This window comes from Tachyglossus aculeatus, chromosome 26 (assembly GCF_015852505.1).
Source record: "Tachyglossus aculeatus isolate mTacAcu1 chromosome 26, mTacAcu1.pri, whole genome shotgun sequence".
NCBI lineage: Eukaryota > Metazoa > Chordata > Mammalia > Monotremata > Tachyglossidae > Tachyglossus > Tachyglossus aculeatus.
In genome coordinates this window covers 827,184-850,724 of record NC_052091.1, presented here as the reverse complement: position 1 = coordinate 850,724, position 23,541 = coordinate 827,184, and the positions used below count along the sequence as shown (strand labels likewise).

Sequence of the window (23,541 nt, the reverse complement as noted above, 5' to 3'; positions counted from 1 at the left end):
TGGCTTCATTGACACTGTTCTCTCCTATTTCTACTGTTTTTCTGGCCGTCTTTCTCAGTCTTTTTCACAGGCTCTGCCTCCCACCCCCTACCTGCGGGAATCCCTCAAGGCTCAGTTCTGGGTCCCCTTCTATTTTCCATTGACACCCACTCCCTTGGAGAACTCATTTGCTCCCACGGCTTCAACTATCATCTCTACGCAGATGGTTTCCAAATCTACATCTCCAGCCCTGATGTCTCTCCTCATATTTCCTCCTGCCTTCGGGACTTCCCTACTTGGATGTCCTGCCGATACTTCAAATTGAACGCTTCCGAAACAGAACGCTTCAACTTCTCACCTAAACCCTGCCCTTCCCGTGGCTTTTTCATCGCTACAGAGAACACCATTCATTCATTCAATCGTATTTACTGAGCGCTTACTGTGTGCAGAGCACTGTACTAAGCGCTTGGGAAGTACCATCCTCCCTGTATCACAAGCCAGTAACCTTGGTGTTATCTTTGGTTCATCTCTGTTATTCAACTCACATTTTCAGTCTGTCACCAAATCCTGACGGTTCATCCTTAGTAACATCGCTGTAATCCACCCTTTCCTCTCCATCCAAACCGCTATCATATTGATCCCACCTTGACTACGGCATCAGCCTCCTTGCTGACCTCCCTCCCTCCTGTCATTCCCCACTCCACTTCGCTCTGCTGCCCAAATCGTTTTTCTACAGCACTGTTCAGCCCATCATCATCAATCGTATTTATTGAGCGCTTACTGTGTGCAGAGCACTGTACTAAGCGCTTGGGAAGTCCAAGTTGCCAACATATAGAGACAGTCCCTACCCAACAGTGGGCTCGCAGTCTAAAAGGGGGAGACAGAGAACAAAACCAAACATACTAACAAAATAAAATAAAAGCCCACATTTCCACACTCACGAAGAAGCTCCAGGCGTTGCCCATCCACCTTATCAAAGAAACCCCTTACCAATGGCTTTAAAGGAGTCAATCACCTTGCCCCTCCTACCTCACCTCACTGATTTCTTACTACCACCTGGCACACACACTTCACCCCTCTAATGCCAACCTACTCACTGTACCTCAGTCTCATCTATCTCACCGCTGCCCATGTCGCGCCTCTGGCCTGGAACTCCCTCCTTCTTCATATCCGACAGAACACCACTCTTCCCATCTTCAAAGCTGTATTGGAATCACATCTCCTCCAAGAGGCCTTTCCTAAATCCTCACTTCCTCTACTCCGTCTCCCTACCCTTTATTCACCCCACCCACAGCTCCACGGCACTTATGTCCATATCCATAATTTATTTTAATGCCTGTCTCCCCCTCTTATGGGCAAGTACCGTGCCTACCAACTGTTATATTGTACTCTCCCAAGGGCTAAGTACAGTGCAGCATGGAGAGAGCACGGGCCTGGGAATCAGAAGGACTTGGGTTCTGTCTGCTGTGAGACCTTGGGCAAGTCACTTAACTTCTCTCTGCCTCAGTTACCTCATCTGTAAAAAAAATGGGAATTAAGACTGCAAGCCCCATGTGGAACAGGAGCTGTGTCCAACCTGATTTGCTTGTATCCCAGCACTAAGAACAGTGCCTGGCACATAGCGCTTAGCAAATAATAATAATAATAACGGCATTTATTAAGCGCTTACTACGTGCAATGCACCGTTCTAAGCACTGGGGAGGTTACAGGGTGATCAGGTTGTCCCACGGGGGGCTCGCAGACTTAATCCCCATTTTACAGATGAGGGAACTGAGGCCCAGAGAATTGAAGTGACTTGCCCAAAATCACACAGCTGAGCTGGGATTTGAACCCATGACCTCTGACTCCAATGCCCGGGCTCTTTCTACTGAGCCACGCCGCTTCTCAATGTTCAGCAAGTGTTCAGACCGTGTTTCCCCACAACTCCAGAAACACCGGTGGTTGCCCATCCACTTCCACATCACACAGAAACTCTTCACCATTGGCTTTAAAGCACTTAGTCACCTTGCCCCCTCTTGCTTCATCTCGTTACTCTCCTATTACAACCCAGCACGCACACTTGGCTCCTCTAACGCTAACCTTCTCACCGTACCTCTATCACGTCTACTTTGTGGACCACCTCTTGCCCACATCCTGCCTCCGGCCTCGAATGCCCTCCCTCCTCCCCAGATCCGACAGACGATAACTCCCTGCTTCAAAAGCCTCACTGAAGGCACATCTCCTCCAAGAGGCCTTCCTTGACTGGACCCTCTTTTCCTTTTCTTCAACTCCCTTCTGCTTTGCCCTGACTTGCTCTCTTTCTTCATCCTCCCTCCCAGCCCCACAGCACTTATGTACATATCTGAAAGATTTACTTACCTATTAGTCTATCTCCCCCTCTAAACTGTAAGCTTGTTATGGGCATAGACTATGTAATTGTTGTATTGTACTCCTCCAAGCACTTAGAACAGTGCTTTGCCTACAGTTAGCGCTAAATGCGACTTACTGACTGAAATGCCACAAAATACCACAAATACGGTCCTCTGCACACAGCAAGTGCTCAATAAATACAGTTGATAGATTGACTGATTGAAGTGACTTGCCCAACACAGCAGGCAAAGTGATGGAGTCGAGATTGGAACCCAGGTCCCCTGACTCCTGGCCACTGCTCTCTCCAATGGGACGGGCCTCACCTCCTGTTTTGTTGCCGTGATTTTAATTCAGGCTGGGTCAGCAGTGTCAGTGCCCCTTCACCCGCTCTAAGGGCTTGGTACAGTACTAGTATAGTACTTAATACAGTACTAAGCACTTAGTACAACACTTTGCACACAGTAAGCGCTCAGTAAGTACAACTGAATGAATTGAATTAAGCTCTAGGCAGCCAAAGCACTGGGCCTCAGCAAGAAGAAAGGGCCCAGTGGCTGACACATCCTAAAGGGGTAAGGGAGGAGTATGCTAATCGTATTTATTGAGCACTTACTAAGCGCTTGGAAGAGTACAGTATAACAGACACATTCCCTGCCCACAGCGACGACGTTGCAATCTAGAGGGGAAGACAGACATCAATATAAATACAATTGCAGGTATGTACATAAGCGCTGTGGGGTTGGGAAGGGGAATGAAAAAAAGGGAGCAAAGCAGGGCGATGCAGGAGGGAGTGGGAAAAGAGGAAAGGGGGGCTTAGTGGGGGAAGGCCTCTTGGAGATGAGCCTTCAGTTAGGCTTTGAAGGTGTGGGGAGTAATTGTCTGTCGGATATGAAAAGGAAGGGCGTTCCAGGCCAGAGGTAGGACGTGGTCGGCTGCGGGAAAGACAAGATGGAGGTACAGTGAGAAGATTAGCATTAGAGGAGCCAAGTGTCTGGGCTGAAGTAGGAGAGTAGCCTGGTGAGGTAGAAGGGGGTAAGGGGATTGGGTTTTTCAAAGCCAGGTCCACAGGGAGCAAGATGGGGTGGGTGGAGGGCCTGAGGCTACAGCCTCACTTCCAGGTTAGGCCCATTAGCTCCTAGACTCCCTTGTGTCTTCCCAGGAGCAAAGGAACTGGGGGGGGGAGAGGCCATCGGGGTCCCTCCTCTGTCCCCCGCCAGCCCCCGAAACAGCAATCAGAGCCGGAGACCTTTACCAAATCGAGCAGGTTTATTCCACAAAAGTCTGCTTTTTTGTTAGGTGGGGAGGGGGGGCAACTTGGGAGACTCACCCCCTCTGCCCCCCAACCCTCACCCTCTGCGGGAAGCATCCGCACCTTATTCCCACTCAAACAATAAAAAAACTGAGGTTGAAAAAAATTACAGCATTTTATTTCCCTATAGAAAAGGGAGGCAGGCAGGGAGGGCGGGGCTGGGTGAGCAGGGGCCGGGCCCCGCCCTGCCCCTGGAACCCGCGGTCCCCCCCCTCCTTGGAGCATTAAACCTCCTCCTTCTCCGTCCTATAAAAACTAAACAAAAAAAATCCCCAAAGAAACAAATATATATATATTTATTTTTAAAAAAATTGAAGGCCATAAGCAGTAAAGTGATTGCAGATCCCATTGAGGCCCGTGGCGGGGGAGAGGGGAATGTGTTTTCCCCCCTCCACCCCCACACACACACATATACTCTCAGGTTGATTGGTATCTCCCGGGGGAGGGGCCAAGAAGCACAGGCCCCGGCCCCCTTGCCAATATGGGGGTGGGCGATGGGAAGGGGGAGGTGTAGGGAAGGGGAAGGGAGGACCGACTATTCTGGCTTCTCCGGCAGGAAGTGGGCACGCTGGGGATGGGCATCCTGGATCCCGGATCTAGGGGGAGCCCCGCTTCCTCAGCTCTTGGACGAAGGCTGTGGATGACCAGACACGTGGTCAGCACGGGGGAGAGGGGGTGGCCGTCAGCGGAAGGGACGAGGGTGGTGGGCCGCACAGAAAAGGCACGGCGGTCAGCGTGGAGACCGAGGGAGGGGAAGTGCTCCTGATCGACCGGCGGGACCCGAAAGTCTCCCCCACCGCCCGCTCCGCCTCTACTCACCTTCGATTATCTCCTCCTTCACCCTCTGCAGCTCCTTCCGCACTTCCTCCAGCAGCTCCTGAGGCCGGGAGAGCTGGTCAGGGCCCAAGACCCGGCCCCTGCCCCGGCCGCCCCGCCGGTGCCACCCCTCCCCTCACCCCACGGCCCGGTTCACCCCGCTCCCCGGCACCTGTTTGACCCGTTCCAAGTCCGACTCGTCCGCCGCGGGGGCGGCACTGTGGGCCGGGGGAGCTTCAGAGCTGGGGAGGGCAGTGGCCGATTTCATCCTGGGGGTACGTGGAAGCGGGCATCAGGGCGGGGCACTGAGGGGGCGACGATCTCGCCCGCCTCCCTTCCCGCCATCAGATGGTCTGGTTGATCATCGGGGGGAGCGGAGGGACGGGGGGTACCCACCGTGGCAACGTTGTGCTGTTTTTCTCCCAGGGTCTCCGTGTGGGCTCTGGGGGGGCAGAGTGAAGAGGAGGACCGGTGAGTAAGCCTGGAGGCCGACTCCTCCCACCCCCGCCCTGCTCCGGGGCTGCTGATCCCCGCATGCTTCGCTGCAGTGACTCAGGGCCAGGTAGAAGGAAGCAGCCGGGGAGGTGTGGTTCCCGAGAGCCCCCCGCCCCTGCCCCTCTGTGGCACTCACCTGTTGGCTGGGCGGGGGTCCTGGTACCTGGGAGCTCAGACTCTTCCTGCTGCTGACGGGGAGGGGCGGGAAGTCAGAAAAACAGAGCCACCAGCAGCTGGGCCCAAACCCTTCCCGCCCTGCCTGGGGGCTGAGGGACCCCCCCGTCCCCCCACCCCCTCCCACAAGCGGCCTGCCAGTCGGGGACAACTCAGGAGACCCACGCACACTGGCCGGTTCTTCCTTGGCAGCCGGCGGCTTCTCCCCTACGAGCGTAGCTTTCCTCCTGTGGTGGGCAGAGGTCGGACCGCAGTCAGGGTGTGGGGACTGAACCCCCTTCCACCCAGGGGTCTCCCCAGGACTGGCCCCGGACGGTCACAATTTTACCTAGCTACACCCCAGTCCCACCTGCCCCTCCCCTGCGGCCGGGGACTTTGGGATGGCGGTGGGGATGGCAAAGGCTGGGGGAGACGCTCTCACCTGCGGGCTAGCATGGCGCTCATCTCCTCCATAAGTCCCCCGCCAGAGCTTCCTGCACTCTTGGGAACGGGTGGGGGCCCACCTGCCCCAGGGGCCTCATCCTGCTGGGGAGGGCCGTGGCGGGGAGGGGGGGAAAGGGTGCAAATGAAGGGCCTTCCCCCCACCCCGGCCAGCGCTGGCCCCCAAACGGGCAACACTGGGGTGTGCACGTGGGTGGGAGAAGGGATCGGGAGAGGCAGGTGTAACCGGCAGTGGGTGGGATTGAGGAGGAGCAGGAAGAAGAGCAGGAGGGGGGCACAAGGGGTGGAAGTAGGGAGGAGGCCAGGCCAGTGCAAACTCACCTTGGTGACTTTCCTGAGTTTGGCTCCAGCGATGGCGGAAGCCAGGCCAGGGGCTGCCCCACTCCCACCCCCAGAGCTGGGCGCGGGGAGAGGTGGGGCCGGGGGGGGGCCCGGCCCCTCCACCAGTGGCTGGTGGACCCGCCCCAGACGGGGGCAGCCCTGGAGGCGGAGGCGGCCCCGGAGGCGGGGGCGGTCCTGGGGGGGGGCGGGGGGCCCCCGGCCGGGGGAGCAGCTGTGACCCCTGAAAGCCACAGAACGAGATAGGGGTGAGAGGACGGATGGGTGGGCAGGGCCGGACCCCTGGAGCCCCTCCCCCGACCCCCCAACTGGTCCGCCTAGTCACCCACCTGGGGTTGAGACCCGACGCTCTCGCTCCATCTGCTCCATCTGCTGCTGCCTGCGGAGCCGAGGGCACGGGTCAGGGGGCGTGGGGCGAGGGGCACGGAGAGAGGAGGCGGTTGGGACCAGACCTAGCCCACACCACGGGGGTTGTGGGAGAATGGGGAGTCCCCACCCTCTACTCTCGGTGACCAACCTGCCCCCCGGGATGGGGTCCTGTAAGCCCGAGACCACAAAGCCACACATGGTCTCTCACGGGTGGGCGAAGCGGGGGGTCGCAGCGGGAGCCCAGGACCCTACCGAAGCTCTCCAGCAGCCACCCGGCAGATTAGCCCCGATCCGCTCACGGCCGGGACTTAAGAGGCAAGCTGCTTGTGGAAGAGGAGAGGCGGGGGTGGATGATGGGTCAGGGCTGGGGTGGGGAGGCTGGGGGACAGGGCAGAGTGAGCGGAGAAGACTGGAGAGGGTGGGCGGGGTGGTACCTTTTCTGCTGCTCCATCTCTTCAGGGGAAGGTCCATTCTGGATCGGATATGAGGGCACTGGGCCTGAAGGGAGGTGGGCGGGTTACAGGGTGAACCGGGGGGGGGGGGGCCAGTCCCAGAGAGACTCCTCTCCAGCCCCATCCTGCCCCCCCCCCCCCCAATTCCCATGGCATCTCACCAGCCTCCAGTGCCTCCAGGGCTTCGAGCATGGCGGCGGCGAACTGGGAAGCCTCCTCCTTGCTACTGAAGTTGAGGCCCCAGACCTGGCGAGTGTCACGCCACTGGTGGAAGTTGGGGGTCGCCTGGTTGTATTTGAGCCCCCGGATGATGGCACAGTTTATGACGACCTGTGGGAGGGGAAACCCGGTAAGGGGCCCGGGGAAACGTGTATGTGCCTGTACGAATGTGTGCGCGCGTGCGTGCATGCATGCAAGTATGTGTGTCTATCCTGTCTTTGTACATAACCCTGTGTATCTACGTATTTACGTGCATTAGTGTTGACGCGAGAGTGTGTGTGTGTGTGTGTTCTTTTGCCTTTCAGATTGTTAGACCGTAGTGGGCAAGGCCCCCCTTCTGCCCCATGATTTATTTATTTAGATTAATGTCTGCCTCCCCCTCTAGACCTCAAGCTCGTTGTGGGCAGGGAGTGTGTCTGTTACATTGTCGTGTTGTATTCCCCAGTGCTCTGCACATAGTAAGCACTCAATAAATACAATTGATTGATTGATTGCCCCTCCCACGGGGGTGGGGGATCATAGGGGTTGAAGGAACGGGGCTCGGGGTGGGGAGGGTACTGGTATTAGCATAGCACAAAGGGCCGAGGGGATGGGACCGGGGTACCTGCTGGTCTGGCTGCATCTTGCGGCCCACGACACGGAAGGCGTTGGTGGTGGGGTTGTGGAAGATCTGGACACGACTGATGGCCTGGGTCCCGGTGCCCGCCGGCAGCCAGCGCTTGTTGGCATCATCATACAGCATGACCGTGGCCCGGCTGGACACCATCACCGCCTCACTGCAGGGGGAGAAGGGGAGAGGGAGTGAGGATGGAGCTGATCCCCCCCACCCTCTCTTGACAGTGCTCAGGCAACCTCAAAGATCCTCATGTTCTTCCCCTCTTTTTTATGGTATTTGTTAAGTGCCTACTATGTGCCAGGCACCGAACTAAGTGCTGGGGTAGACAAGATAATCAGGTTGGACCCACTCCCTGTCCCATGTGGGGCTCAGAGTCATAATCCCCACTTCACAGATGAAATGGCTGAGGCACAGAGAAGCAGCGTGGCTCAGTGGAAAGAGCCCGGGGTTTGGAGTCAGAGGTCATGGGTTCGAATCCCGGCCCCGCCACATCAATCAATCAATCGTATTTATTGAGCGCTTACTATGTGCAGAGCACTGTACTAAGCGCTTGGGAAGTACAAATTGGCAACACATAGAGACAGTCCCTACCCAACAGTGGGCTCACAGTCTAACAGCCACATGTCTGCTGTGTGACCTTGGGTAAGTCACTTCACTTCTCTGAGCCTCAGTTACCTCATCTGGAAAATGGGGATTAAGACCGTGAGCCCCACGTGGGACAACTTGATCGCCTTGTATTCCCCCCCCAGCGCTTAGAACAGTGCTCTGCACATAGTAAGCGCTTAACAAATACCATCATTATTATTATTATTAAAATGATTTGCCCAAGGTCACACAGCAGACAAGGGGAAGAGCTGGAATTAGAACCCAGGTCCTTCGGACTCCCGGGCCCGTATTCTACCCACTAAACCACACTGCTTCTTCGAGGGGGAAACGAGGTCCCCCTCTCCCCCCACATCCAGTCCAAGACACTCTCCCCAACCATCACCTCCACGAAGAGCGTGGACCTTGAGGAGGCCAAAAAATAGGCAAGAGGGCTGCAGCCTTCTACAATTCCTACAATACTCAGACTGCACCACGGCACTGTGGCAGCCTTAGTCCTCTTTTGGCTAAAAGGCCCAGGAAGGGGATGAGGAAGAGCTCTGTGCTCAGATAAGAGCCCGGGTTCCTGCTTCGGCGGCTCTTCCCCCAACCCTGCACAAGCCGGGGAGGATGGGGTGCGGGGGAATCAGAGAGGCAACTGGATGATGTCGGGGGGGGGAGTAGGAGTAGAGAGGTGGCAACCATCAATTCCCCTTTAACCTGTAAACTTCCTGCAGGCAGGGATCATAATAATAATAATAATAATGGTATTTGTTAAGTGCTTACTATGTGGAAAGCACTGTTCTAAGCGCTGGGGAGATACAAGGTGATCAGGTTGTCCTACAGGGGGTTCACAGTCTTAATCCCCATTTTACAGATGAGGGAACTGAGGCCCAGAGAATAATAATAATAATAATAATAATGGCATTTATTAAGCGTTTACTATGTGCAAAGCACTGTTCTAAGCACTGGGGAGTTTACAAGGTGATCAGGTTGTCCCACGGGGGGCTCCCAGTCTTAATCCCCATTTTCCAGATGAGGGAACTTGAGGCCCAGAGAAGTGAAGTGACTTGACCAAAGTCACCCGGCTGACAAGGGGCGGAGCCGGGATTTGAACCCACGACCTCTGACTCCGAAGCCCGTGCTCTTTCCACTAAGCCACCAACCGTATCGTACGGTACCTTCCCCAGTGCTCCGTCCAAATGCTCCGCACCGGTAAGCGCTCTGGGAAACAGCATGGCCTACTGGAAAGAGCACGGGCCTGGGACTGTGAGCCCACTGCTGGGTCGGGACTGTCTCTATATGTTGCCAATTTGTACTTCCCAAGCGCTTAGTACAGTGCTCTGCACATAGTAAGCGCTCAATAAATACGATTGATGATGGGAGTCAGAAGGTCACGGGTTCTAATCCCGACTCCGCCACCTGTCTTCTGTGTGACCTCGGACGAGTCACCTCGCTTCTCTGGACCTCAGTTCCCTCCTCTGTAAAATGGGGATGAAGACTGTGAGCCCCGCGTGGGACAAGGACCGTGTCCAACTTGATTAGCTTCTATCGACCCAAGCCCTTAGAACAGTGCCTGGCACACAGTAAGGGCTTAACAATCAATCGTATTTATTGAGCGCTCACTGTGTGCAGAGCACTGTACTAAGCGCTTGGGAAGTACAAGTTGGCAACATATAACGAATACTATCATTATTATTATAAATGCCCCTGATGGATTGAGGGTGGAATACCTCGCTCTACACCACAAGCCTCTGGGACGGGGCCTCCGCTGCCCGTAGCCTCTACTCCGGTAGGCCCTGGGTTAGAGAAGCAGCGTGGCTCAATGGAAAGAACCTGGGCTTTGGAGTCAGAGGTCATCATCAATCGTATTTATTGAGCGCTTCCTATGTGCAGAGCACTGTACTAAGCGCTTGGGAAGTACAAATTGGCAACATATAGAGACAGTCCCTACCCAACAGTGGGCTCACAGTCTAAAAGGTCATGGGTTCAAATCCCGACTCTACCAACTGCCAGCTGTGTGACTCTGGGCAAGTCACTTCACTTCTCTGGGCCTCAGTTCCCTCATCTGTAAAACGGGGACTAAAACTGCGAGCCCCCCCATGGGACAACTTGATCACCTTGTAACCTCCCCAGCAGCTTAGAACAGTGCTTTGCACATAGTAAGCGCTTAACAAATGCCATTATTATCATTATTATTATTATCTTCTTTGGACTTCCCGGAGCCCGGGGCTGTCCCGAGTGGGTTACCGGGCTGGACTCCACACCCGGGTGTGTGAGTGTGTACGATTGTACGAGTGTGTACGATTGATGATGATGATGATGTGTGTGTGCGTGAGGGAAGGTGAGGCCTCGGGCTGGTCAGGCCCGCCCCAACCGGGCCAGCCCTGGCACGTCTCCCTCTCCCCCGCCCCCGGGCTGCCCTTTGTCCCCCGAACCCGGGCCCAGCCCCGGTAACCGGGACCCCACGGCCCACCCTCACTAGTGGGGGAGAGGTGCGGTGCCTGCGGCTCCCGTCTCCCCGGTCAGGGGTCAGAGGTCAGAGGTCAGGGGGATGCCCGTGGCCCTTCCCGCTTGGGAGCAGACGGGGCGGGGGGGCTCGTCGGGCTCAGCCCTTATACGGTTGGGTTCGGGAAGGCGGAATATCCGCTCTCCCTCCCTCACACCGCCGCCCGGAAACGGGGAGGGGGGTGGAGGGAAACCTCCCCCTCCCCTCTTTCCCTACGGGGTATGGCGGGCTGGAGGAGACTTATATGGAGCTGGCGATGGGGGCGGGGGGGGCGGAAGAAGAGGAAATGTTTGTGTTCGCCCTGGCGGCCGCCCAACCCCGAGGGGACCCGTTGGTTGGGAGGGAGGGAGGGAGGGAGGCAGGGAGGCTGGGCCTCCCTTCCAGTCCCCCATCCTCCTCTGGACCGGCCCGGGGAGCAGTAGGCGGGGGGCGCAGAGAAGCCCCACTCATTTCTTAGGCCCGGGGTGGCACCGGGGAAACTGAGTCCCGAGGGTGCGTTGTGGAGGAAGGCAGAACCAGCGGGCCCCCGGCCGACTAACCCAGCCCGGGGACTGGGGGGAGAGGGGAGGGGAATACCGGCTCTCCCCACTTCCCTTCCTTCATTCAATCGTATTTATTGAGCGCTTACTGTGCGCAGGGCACTGTACTAAGCGCTTGGGAAGTACAAGCTGGCAACACGCGGGGAGTGGGGCCCCTCCCCGGCCGGACCCCCGGGGCCTGGTGGGCCCGGGCAGGGTAGGGGCCACGACAAGGGTTTAACGGGGTGGGCCGGACCCCCGTGGCAGCCCCCCGGCCGGGGGCAGGAAGCCCTGGGCAGAAGAAGGGGGCGGCGTGGGGGGCGGGTCAAGCGCCGCGGCTGAGGGCACTGTGGACACCGGGGGGGAGGGGAAAGGGGAAGAGTGGGCATAGGGGAAGTGGGGGCAAAGGGGAACAAGTGGGGGAGGGCGAGGCGGCGGCTTCCCCCCCTGTCCCTCACCAGATCCGGGCCTCGACCTCCGTTAGGGAGGAGGAAGTGGGCTGGGGGAGTCGGGGGCGGTGGGCTCCCCGACTCCAGGGGCCCGAGGGGCGGGATGCCCAGCCAAGTTGGCCCCCGGGCCCCGCCCAGGCAGGTGGGCGCAGGCTCCCCCGTCGTCGCCCCCCTCTCCCGGGGTCCAACCGGTCGGAAGGCCCCGGAAAGAGAGGTCGGGAGGAGACCCCACCCCCACCCCACCCCCCCCCCCGCAGGCCGGGTCGTGACCTTGATCCGGGCCTCGCCCCCCCTTCCCCCCCGCCGCTGGTGACAGGTGAGCCTCCAAAGACAAAGAGGTGGGCTGTCCTCCGCCCCGGCTCCGTCAATCTCCAGCTGTCGGCCCCCTCCTCGGCAGGCGGAGGAGCAGGTGGGGGGGGGGGGGGAAGGGGAGGGGATGCAGACCCCGGGGGGAGAGGTCGCAGCTGTCGGGCTGCTGCTCCCCGGGGCACGAGGGCCCAGCCAAAGTCCCGGGGGAAGGAAGATGGGGGCAACACAATGAGGCCCGGAGGAAGTCCGGGTCCCGCGGAGGAATAGAGCTACAGTTTGGGAGAGTGGGAGGAGGGGAGGGTCTCTTCCCCTTCCCCCAGGGGCAGGGAATCCGCATCCCGGACATTCTGCAGTAGTGGGGCTGGGAAGGGGGGGGGGTCTCTCCCCACTCCTGGGGTCCGCGACCCCTGCTCATCCAGGCGCTTTAACCAGCCCTGCCTCTCCGGGGAGCCTAATTAGGCCGTTCCCCCCCCAATCTTGCACACTGGGGTGACCCTGGGGGGCTTCCACGGCATGGGGCGGGGGACGAACTCCAGGTGGGAGGAGCCCTGGCGGACCCGGCCCGGCCCCATCCGGGGTGGGAAGGACCTGCCGGGCCTCGGGACCGAGAGGACGGCCTCGCCCCTGCCCCCCCCCCGGAAAGAACTTCTTTCCCTCCAACTCCAGGACGCAAGACCCCCCCCCCGCCCCCGACCTCCCTAGGCGCCCCCTCCCCGATGGTTTTGTTCTCCCTTCTAGCCTGTGAGCCCACTGTTGGGTAGGGACCGTCTATGTTGCCAACTTGGACTTCCCAGGCTCTTAGTCCAGTGCTCTGCGCACAGGAAGCGCTCAATAAATACGATTGATGATGACCTCGGAGTCGAAGTTAGAAATCGGGAGGCGGGGGCCGCGGCCCAATCTGCCCGGGGAGAGCGGTCCCTTCTCATCCCTGACCCCCCAACCCAAGCCGGAGGGGGAGGAGGGGAGTTCGGCAGGGCCCGTCCCGTCGGGTTGGGCGGGGGTCCGGGGAAAAACAAAGGCCACCGTGGGGCTCTCACCTCATGGTGGGCGCGGCTCCGGTCGCTGGGGTGCCGCACCTGGGGCGGGGAGGGACGGGGGCGCCGTCGGGGTCCCCTCGGCCTTGTCCGGGTCTCTGGTCACTTTCCCCCCTCCCAGCCCCGCCCCATCGGGTCCCGCTTCCTCCCGGCGGGGGAGGGGGAAGGGGCGGGGTGGCGGCCCCGGCTCCGCCCTCTCCCGGTTTGGGGCGGGGGGGGGGGGGGCCTCCCTCGGGGCCGGACGGCGGGGGAACGGGACCGCCGCAGGCGAGTCTCGGTCCCCGGGCAGACCCAATCGGGACTCACTTCTCGGTTACAGTTCGGGTCCCCTCCCCGCGCCCACAATGCACCGCGCCACCCCTCCGGTTAAAGGGGCCTCGCCCCCCAGGCCCACCTTAAAATCAGTCAATCGTACTTATTGAGCGCTTACCGTGTGCAGAGCACCGTACTAAGCGCCTAAAAGGGCAACGTGCCAGCCCCCCCCGACCCCCGGACTTCTTCCCCTTCTCCACCAGTCCCCCTACCACATTCCGGACAAACCCTTTGGTCGTTACCCGAGCGGGGATTGGGCGAGAGGGACCGTGGGGAGGGGCTGCCTTTGGCTCTCCCTTCCTCCGCCCCCTGCTCCAAGACAGGAGGGGAGGGCTGGAGGGATCAATCGATCGATCAATCGTATTTACTGAACGCTTACTGCGTGCAGAGCACTGGACTAAGCGCTTGGGAAGTCCAAGTTGGCGACACATAGAGACGGTCCCTACCCAACAGTGGGCTCACAGTCTAGAAGGGGGAGACAGAGAACAAAACATATTAACAAAATAAAATCAGTCGTATTTATTGAGCACTTACTGTGTGCAGAACACTGTACTAAGCGCTTGGGAAGTCCAAGTTGGCAACACATAGAGACGGTCCCTACCCAACAGTGGGCTCACAGTCTAGAAGGGGGAGACAGAGAACAAAACATATTAACAAAATAAAATCAGTCGTATTTATTGAGCACTTACTGTGTGCAGAACACTGTACTAAGCGCTTGGGAAGTCCAAGTCGGCAACACATAGAGACGGTCCCTACCCAACAGTGGGCTCACAGTCTAGAAGGGGGAGACAGAGAACAAAACATATTAACAAAATAAAATCAATCAATCGTATTTATTGAGCACTTACTGTGTGCAGAGAACTGTACTAAGCGCTTGGGAAGTCCAAGTTGGCAACACATAGAGACGGTCCCTACCCAACAGTGGGCTCACAGTCTAGAAGGGGGAGACAGAGAACAAAACATATTAAGAAAATATAATCATCAATCAATCGTATTTATTGAGCGCTTACTGTGTGCAGAGCACTGTGCAGAGGGGAGGGCTGGAGGGATCAATCAATCACTCGTATTTATTGAGCGCTTACTGTGTGCAGAGCACTGGACCTTATAAGCGCTTGGGAAGTACAAGTTGGCAACACATAGAAACGGTCCCTACCCAACAGTGGGCTCACAGTCTAGAAGGGGGAGACAGAGAACAAAACCTATTAACAAAAGAAAATAAATAATAGAATAGATATGTGCAAGTCAAATAAATAGAGTAATAAATATGTACAAACCAAGTTGGCAACACGTAGAGACGGTCCCTACCCAACAGTGGGCTCACAGTCTAGAAGGGGGAGACAGAGAACAAAACCTATTAACAAAAGAAAATAAATAGAATAGTTATGTGCAAGTCAAATAAATGAATAGAGTAATAAATACGTACAAACCAAGTTGGCAACACATAGAGACGGTCCCTACCCAACAGTGGGCTCACAGTCTAGAAGGGGGGAGACAGAGAACAAAACCTATTAACAAAAGAAAATAAATAGAATAGATATGTGCAAGTCAAATAGAGTAATAAATACGTACAAACATATATACATATATACAGGGATGGGGGGCGGGGGGCACCGGTGGGCCGGACACTGGTCCTGCCCCGACGGCTCTCCACCTGGGCCGGCCAGGTGAGGAGGAAATAGGGGACAGGGTGGATTCAGAGTCAGGCCTGCGAGAATGACTCAGAGGGTGTTCCCAGATGGGCCACCCTCTCCTTCAGTGCCCAGGGACCCCTCCTCACCTTCCTCCTCAGTACCGGCTCTGTCGGGACCCCCAAGCAACCCGGGTCTCCCCCTCCACCCCGGGGCCTGAAGGGGAGGGGTCCTAGCCGGACAGTTGGTGGGGAGGAACCGTCTAAGAGGCCGGAGCTTCGCGGGTCAGGTCACCAGGGACCCAATGCGGGAGAGAGAGATGGCCAGTGTCGTGGGGGAACAGGATTCGGGGCTCCCGGCGAAGAACCTGGGGGGAAAATTGTATGTTTTTATTGTGGGGTGGGGGTGGGGGCTGAAGAAGTCAGAACAGGCCTCCCCCGACCCTGCCCCACTTCTCTCTGAAGCATGGGGGAAGCGGACCCCTCCCCTGTTCCCTGCCCCCTACTCCGTGCCCCCTATCCTGTGCCCCCTACCCCGTGTCCTCTGTTGGCCGACTCTGCCACCTCGCACCGGGTATATCAGAAATCGATCAATTCAGTTCAAGAAATCGAGGCAGAGACGGCCTAGTTCTGTCCCAGCGTTTAGGACGTGGGACACGCTTAATAAATATCACTGACATTATTATCATTATTATTGCTATTATCCACGACCCCAGTAAATACTGTTGACCGATTCTTTCCCCTGCCAAGGGCAATTCAAGGGACCCTTCCACGTGCCTTGTTATAGTCGTTCCCTCACCTCCCCCCCAAACCCCTGCAGTCACCTTAATCAGGGGTCAGCGGGCTGGGGGAGACAATGAGGTTGGTTGGGTGGACACAACTAGGTAGGCATGGGCGGGGTAGCGGGGTGAACTTGGGGGGAGTGGATGGGCAAAGTGGGGGGCATAGAGGAGGGGAGCCTCAGTGGGGGCAGGCATCCGTGAGGGTGAGGAATGGCGGGGAGCTGGGCTCGTACCCCGAAATCATTCCGGAGACAACTGAGGCCGCGCAGGAAATCCTGGATGATCATGACATCTCCGGCAGCAGCTGTGGTAATAATAGTCTTTGTCGAGTGACCCTTGAGGGCAGTGCAGTGTACTGAATGCTGAGGAAAGTTCAACAGAAGCAGAGACACCTTGCCTGCCCTCGAAGAGCCTTCCGGGGAGACAAACATAAAAGTATTCACAAGCAGTAGGAGCAGTACGCAGGGTATTTTCTGTGTCATTCATTCAATCGTATTTATTGAGCGCTTACTGTGTGCAGAGCACTGTACTAAGCGCTTGGGAAGTACAAGTTGTGTCCTAACTCTTCATATTGTTTCCTCCCACAGACAATCAATCAACCTACGGTATTTATTTAGTGCTTACTGTGTGCAGAGCACTGTACTAAGCGCTTGGGAGAGTAATCAATTGATCGATTGTCTATTGTGCGTTTACTGCATGCAGAGCACTGTATTAAGCACTTGGAAGAGTACTAAATTGGAATACAATAAAAGAGTACAACACAAGATAGTTGGTAGATAGTTCCCTGCCCACAAAAAAAATCCTCTAATACCTTGACACTAATAGTAATAATTATGGTACTTGTTAATCGCTATGTGCCAAGCACTGTTCTAAGTGCTGCTAAATTAGCCAGGTTGAACAGTCCCTGTCCCACATTGGGCTCTCACACTTTTAATCCCCAATTTTTATGGATGAGGTAACTGAGGTACAGAGAAGTTAAGTGACTTGCCCAAGGTCACCCAGCAGACAAGTGGCAGAGCTGAGTTTAGAACCCAGATCTTTCTGACTCCCAGGACCATGCTCTATCCACTACACTTTCATTCATTCATTCAATCGTACTTATGGAGCGCTTACTGTGTGCAGAGCACTGTACTAAGCGCTTGGGAAGTACAAGTTGGCAACATATAGAGATGGTTCCTACCCAACATCATCATCAATCGTATTTATTGAGCACTTACTGTGTGCAGAGCACTGTACTAAGCGCTTAGCACTGTACTACCCAACAGCGGGCTCACAGTCTAGAGGGGGGAGACAGACAACAAAACAATCAATCAATCAATCATATTTATTGAGCGCTTACTGTGTGCAGAGCACTGTACTAAGCGCTTAGCACTGTACTACCCAACAGCGGGCTCACAGTCTAGAGGGGGGAGACAGACAACAAAACAATCAATCAATCAATCATATTTATTGAGCGCTTACTATGTGCAGAGCACTGTACTAAGCGCTTGGGAAGTACAAATTGGCAACATATAGAGACAGTCCCTACCCAACATTGGGCTCACAGTCTAAAAGGGGGAGACAGAGGACAAAACCGAACATACTAACAAAATAAAATAAATAGAACAGATATGTACAAGTAAAATAAATAAATAAATGAATAAATAGAGTAATAAATATGTACAAACATATATACATATGTACAAAACAAAACATGTGGACAGGTGTCAAGTCATCAGAATAATAACGATGATAACAATAATAATAATTGTGGTATTTGTTAAGCACTTACTATGTGCCAAGCATTGTACTAAGTGCTAGAGTACTTAGTTCCCCCTTTTAGACTGTGAGCCCACTGTTGGGTAGGGACTGTCTCTACGTGTTGCCAATTTGTACTTCCCAAGCGCTTAGTACAGTGCTCTGCACATAGTAAGCGCTCAATTAAATACGATTGATTGATAGAGTAGATACCTGTCCCACACAGGGTTCACAGTCTAAGTAGGAGGGGGGACAGGTATTTTAATCCTCATTTGCTCAATGCTCAGCACACAGTAGGCGCTCAATAAATACGCTTGATTGATTTTACCGAGGAGGAAACCGAAGCACGGAGAAAGTGAGCGACTTGCCCAAGGTCACACAACAGGCCGATGTTCCGCCCACAAAACCACGGCTTAGAAACACCACCGTCAGGTCCGGGTCCCTCGGCCACGCCTCTCTGCTGCCGGCCCGCTTTACCTCATTATTTACAAGGAGGGAGGAGAAATGGAGCCGTCCCAAATCCTGACTCACTCAAGGAGTTGGGTGGAGGTGGGGGAGAAGGAGGGAGAGGAGGAGGAAGAGGAATGAGAGGGATTTAGGGAAGGTGGGAGGCGCCAGGCAGGGCAGGAACTGCTCTCGGGATCGTCAATCAACCAATCAATCGTATTTATTGAGCGCTTACTGTGTGCAGAGCACTGTACTAAGCGCTTGGGAAGTACAAGTTGGCAACATATAGAGACGGTGCCTACCCAACAGTGGGCGTCGTTCCCAGTCAGGCCACGGAGGACTCTGGGCATCAATCAATCAATCAATCGTATTTATTGAGCGCTTACTGTGTGCAGAGCACTGTACTAAGGAGTGCAGAGCACTGCAGAGTCTGTGAGCCTCACGTGGGCCAACCTGATCATCTTCCCCAGCGCCTAGAACAGTGCTTCGCACATAGTAAGCGCTTAGCAAATATCATTATTATTATTATTACTAAGCGCTTGGGAAGTACAAGTTGGCAACATATAGAGACGGTCCCTCCCCCTCACAGTCTAGAAGGGGGACTGAGAACAAAACCAAACATATTAACAAAATAAAATAAATAGAATAGATATGTACAAGTAAAATAAATAAATAAATAGAGTAATAAATACGTACAAATATAAATACATATATACAGGTGCTGTGGGGAAGGGAAGGAGGCAAGGCGGGGGGATGGAGAGGGGAAGGAGGGGGAGAGGAAAGAGGGGGCTCAGTCTGGGAAGGCCTCCTGGAGGAGGTGAGCTCTCAGTAGGGCCTTGATGGGTGGAAGACAGCTAGCTTGGTGGATGTGGAGAGGGGCGTCCTCCATTCATTCTTTTGTATTTATTGAGCGCTTACTGTGTGCACAGCACTGTACTAAGCACTTGGGAAGTACCAGTTGGCAATGTAGAGAGACGGTCCCTACCCAACAACGGGCTCACAATCTCCTCAATCCCCTCGCCGCTCCGGGGGAGAGACTGGAACGGGAACAGCCGGAGAAGGGGGAAGCCCAAAGTACAGCTCGGCATCCCTCTGGTCGCTCCCCACCCTTCCCCAGGTATTTGGGCGTAAGGGAGAATAATAATAATTAATAGTTATTATAATAATAATGGTACTTGTTAGGCGCTCACTATTTGTCAAGCACTGTCCTAAGCGCTGGACAGATACAAGCTACTTAGTTTGGACACAGTCTCAGTACCACATGGGGTTCACAGTCTTCACCCCCATTTTACAGATGAGGGAACTGAGGCACAGGGAAGTGAAGTGACTGGGCCAAGATAACACAGCAGGCAGGTGGGAGAGCAGGGATTATTATTATTAATAATGGCTGTTATTAAGTGCTTAATATGTGCAAAGCACTATTCTAAGCACCGGGGAGGTTACAAGGTGATCAGGTTGTCCCATGGGGGGGGGGGGGGGGGGGCGGTGTCACAGTCTTCATCCCCATTTACCAGATGAGGGAACTGAGGCCCGGGGGAGTTGTGACTTACCCAAAGTCACACAGCTGACAGTTGGCAGAGCCAGGACTTGAACCCATGACCTCTGACTCCAAAGCCCGGGCTCTTTCCGCTGAGCCAACCCAGGTCCTTCTGACTCACAAGTCCATGCTCTACCCACTAGGCTATAAGGGAAAATAATTATAATAATGGTATTTTGAAATGCTTACTATGTGCTAAGCAGTGTCCTAAGCGCTGGGTCAATCAATCAATCAATCAATCATATTTATTGAGCGCTTACTGTGTGCAGAGCACTGTACTAAGCGCTTGGGAAGTACAAGTTGGCAACATAGAGAGACGGTCCCTACCCAACAGCGGGCTCACAGTCTAGAAGGGCCTGTGGCTCACATAGGGCTCACACTCTTAATCTCCATTTTACAGATGAGGGAACCGAGGCCCAGAGAAGTGAAGTGACTCGCCCAAGGTCACACAGCCGACAAGTAGCGGAGCCGGGATTAGAACCAATGACCTGCTGAGTCCCAGGTTTGTCCTCTATCCACTGGGCACTGTCTAGAAGGGGGAGACAGAGAACAAAACAAAACATATTAAAATAAAATAAATGGAATAGATATGTACAAGTAAAATAAATAAATAGAGTAATATTTATTAGTCATCCCCGGCCTGACGGGGCTCGGGCGACGCCGGTCTTCGTCCAGGAGCCCACCCGGCAGCCCCTTGGAAGGCCAAGTCGCCCAGCGCCCAGGACATGGCGAGGAAGCCGTCGGGCCGCGGCTGGCAGACGGGGCCTCCGGCGTCCTGCTTACAATCAATCAATCAATCAATCGTATTTATTGAGCGCTTACTGTGTGCAGAGCACTGTACTAAGCGCTTGGGAAGTACAAGATGGCAACATATAGAGACAGTCCCTACCCAACAGTGGGCTCACAGTCTAAAAGGGGGAGACAGAGAACAAAACCAAACATACTTACACTTAGGAAGGCAGCGTGGCTCAGTGGAAAGAGCCCGGGCTTGGGAGTCAGATGTCGTGGGTTTGAATCCCGGCTCTGCCACTTATCGGTTGTGTGACTTTGGACAAGTCACTTCTCTGTGTCTCAGTTACCCCATCTGTAAAATGGGGGTTGACTGTGAGCCCCGCGTGGGACAACCTGATTACCCTGTATCTACCCCAGCGCTTAGAACAGTGCTTGGCACATAGTGAGCGCCTAACAAATACCATCATCATTATTATTATTATCCGCTCTCGTTCCCGGGGCCGCCCCGGGAGGTGGTCCTCGGTGCTGAAGGCGACGCCCAGGCCCGACCGAGCACCAATAATAATAATGATGACATTTGTTAAGTGCTTACTATGTGCAAAGCACTGTTCTAAGCGCTGGGGGGGGGGGGGGATACAATGTGATCAGGTTGTCCCATGGGGGGCTCACAGTCTTAATCCCCATTTTTCCAGATGAGGTAACTGAGGCTCAGAGAAGTTAAGTGACTTGCCCACGGTCACACAGCAGACTTGTGGTGGAGCCGGGATTCGAACCCATGACCTCTGACTCCCAAGCCCGTGCTCTTTCCACTGAGCCCCTCTACTATTTATTTATTTATTTTACTTGTACATATCTATTCTACTTATTTTATTTTGTTAGTATGTCTGGTTTTGTTCTCTGTCTCCCCCTTTTAGACTGTGAGCCCGCTGTTGGGTAGGGCCTGTCTCTATACGTTGCCAACTTGGACTTCCCAAGCGCTCAGTACAGTGCTCTGCACACAGTAAGCGCTCAATAAATACGATTGATTGATTGATTATGTGCCCCAGCAGGCGACTGTCCCCGTAGCGGGCCACCCGGGCCCCGCCGTGGCCGTCCAGGGTCCGGCGGGAGGGGTTCGGCGCGGGGGGCGTCTTCCACGCTCCCGGGCGGCGCTCAGCCAGTAGCTCAAACCCGCGGCGCCGACGCCCCCCGGCGGCCGCAGAGAGCAGCGCGGCAACGCCAGCATTCATTCATTCAATCGTATTTATTGAGCGCTTACTGTGTGCAGAGCACTGTACTAAGCGCTTGGGAAGCCCAAGTTGGCAACATATAGAGCCGGTCCCTACCCAACAGTGGGCTCACAGTCTAAAAGGGGGAGACAGAGAACAAAACAAAACATATTAACAAAATAAAATAAATAGAATAAATATGTACAAATAAAATAAATAGAGTAATAAATACATGCATACATATATACAGGTGCTGTTGTCTGTGAAGAAGCAGGACCGGCGGCCAGTTTTGACTTCCGATGGGCCCCTCGGTTGGGTTCGTGAGGGAAATACGCTTAGATGATGATGATGACGATGGCATTTGCTAGGCGCTTACTAAATGCAAAGCACTGTTCTAAGCGCTGGGGAGGTTACAATAATAATAATAATAATAATGGCATTTGTTAAGCTATTACTATGTGCAAAGCACTGTTCTAAGCGCTGGGGAGATACAAGGTGATCAGGTTGTCCCGCGTGGGGCTCACAGGCATCATCCCCATTTTACAGATGAGGTAACTGAGGCGCCGAGAAGTTAAGCGACTTGCCCAAGGTCACACAGCTGACGTGGTGGAGCCGGAATTCGACCCCACGACCTCTGACTCCAAAGCCCGTGCTCTGTCCACTGAACCACGCTGCTTCTCTTGCATTCTCCCAAGCACTTAGTACAGTGCACTGCTCACAGTAAGCGCTCAGTAAATACTGACTGACTGATGATGATGGTATTTGTTAAGCGCTTATTATGTGCCAGGCACTTTACTAAGCGTTGGGGTGGATACCAACAAATAGGGGTGCACAGTCAATCCCCATTTTACAGATGAGGGAACTGAGGCCCAGAGCTCCCCCGGCCCCACCGGCTCCTCCCTCTCCCCTCCCAACAGGCGCTCCAACAGTAGCCTCAGCTGGGCTAGCGTAGCCATGGGGGGCCGGGAAGGGACCCCCCCACCCGAGATTCCCAATGCCCCGGGGGAGGGCGGGGACGCGGGGTCCTTACTCCGCTCTGGAAGGCCCAACCCCGCTCCCTCCTTAATAATGGCATTTATTAAGCACTTACTATATGCAGAGCACTGTTCTAAGTGCTGGGGAGGTTACAAGGAGATCAGGTTGTCCCACGGGGGGCTCACAGTCTTAATCCCCATTTTACAGATGAGGGAACTGAGGCACAGAGAAGTGAAGTGACTTGCCCAAAGTCACACAGCTGACAATTGGCAGAGCCGGGATTTGAACCCATGACCCCCGACTCCAAAGCCCCTGCTCTTTCCACTGAGCCACGCTGCTTCTGTCCCTGCCCTAATCCCCACGCCCCGGGCGCTCAATAAAGCGGGTAAAACCTCCTTATAATAATAACAATAATAATGGTATTTGTTAAGCGCTTACTATGTGCCAAGCACTGTTCTAAACGCTGGGGTAGATATGAGGCAATCAGGTTCTCCCACGTGGGGCTCACAGTCTTCACTCCCATTATACAGATGAGGTAACTGAGGCACAGAGAAGTTAAGTGACTTGCCCAAGGTCACGCAACAGAGAAGTGGCGGAGCTGGGATAATAATGATGGCATTTATTAATAATGATGGTATTTATTCAGCGCTTACTATGTGCCAAGCACTGTTCTAAGCGCTGGGGTAGATACAAGGCAATCAGGTTGTCCCACGTGGGGCTCACAGTCTTCACCCCCATTTTACAGATGAGGTAACTGAGGCACAGAGAAGTTAAGTGACTTTCCCAAGGTCACACAGCAGAGAAGTGGCGGAGCTGGGATAATAATGATGGCATTTATTAATAATGATGGTATTTATTCAGCGCTTACTATGTGCCAAGCACTGTTCTAAGCGCTGGGGAGGTTACAAGGTGATCAGGTTGTCCCACGGGGGGGCTCACAGTCTTCACCCCCGTTTTACAGATGAGGTAACTGAGGCACAGAGAAGTTAAGTGACTTGCCCAAGGTCACACAACAGAGAAGTGGCGGAGCTGGGATAATAATGATGGCATTTATTAATAATGATGGTATTTATTCAGCGCTTACTATGTGCAAAGCACCGTTCTAAGCGCTGGGGAGGTTACAAGGTGATCAGGTTGTCCCACGGCGGGGGCTCACAGTCTTCATCCCCGTTTTACAGATGAGGGAACCGAGGCACAGAGAAATCAATCAATCAATCAATCAATCGTG

At 54.8% G+C, this 23,541-nt stretch overlaps 1 protein-coding gene across 1 annotated transcript; it reads right to left on the bottom strand.

Annotated features, from left to right (window-relative positions):
• Positions 1-3,881: 3,881 nt before the first annotated feature.
• On the bottom strand, positions 3,882-13,143 carry LOC119945920 (vasodilator stimulated phosphoprotein). The gene is given in 14 exon segments (XM_038767206.1): positions 3,882-4,268; positions 4,454-4,511; positions 4,623-4,719; positions 4,847-4,892; positions 5,082-5,130; positions 5,289-5,346; positions 5,541-5,644; positions 5,882-5,957; positions 5,959-6,113; positions 6,209-6,278; positions 6,703-6,766; positions 6,882-7,050; positions 7,544-7,715; positions 12,960-13,143. Coding segments are annotated over 14 exon segments (1,161 nt in total). The 5' UTR covers positions 12,965-13,143; the 3' UTR covers positions 3,882-4,230.
• Between the last annotated feature and the right edge of the window lie 10,398 nt (positions 13,144-23,541).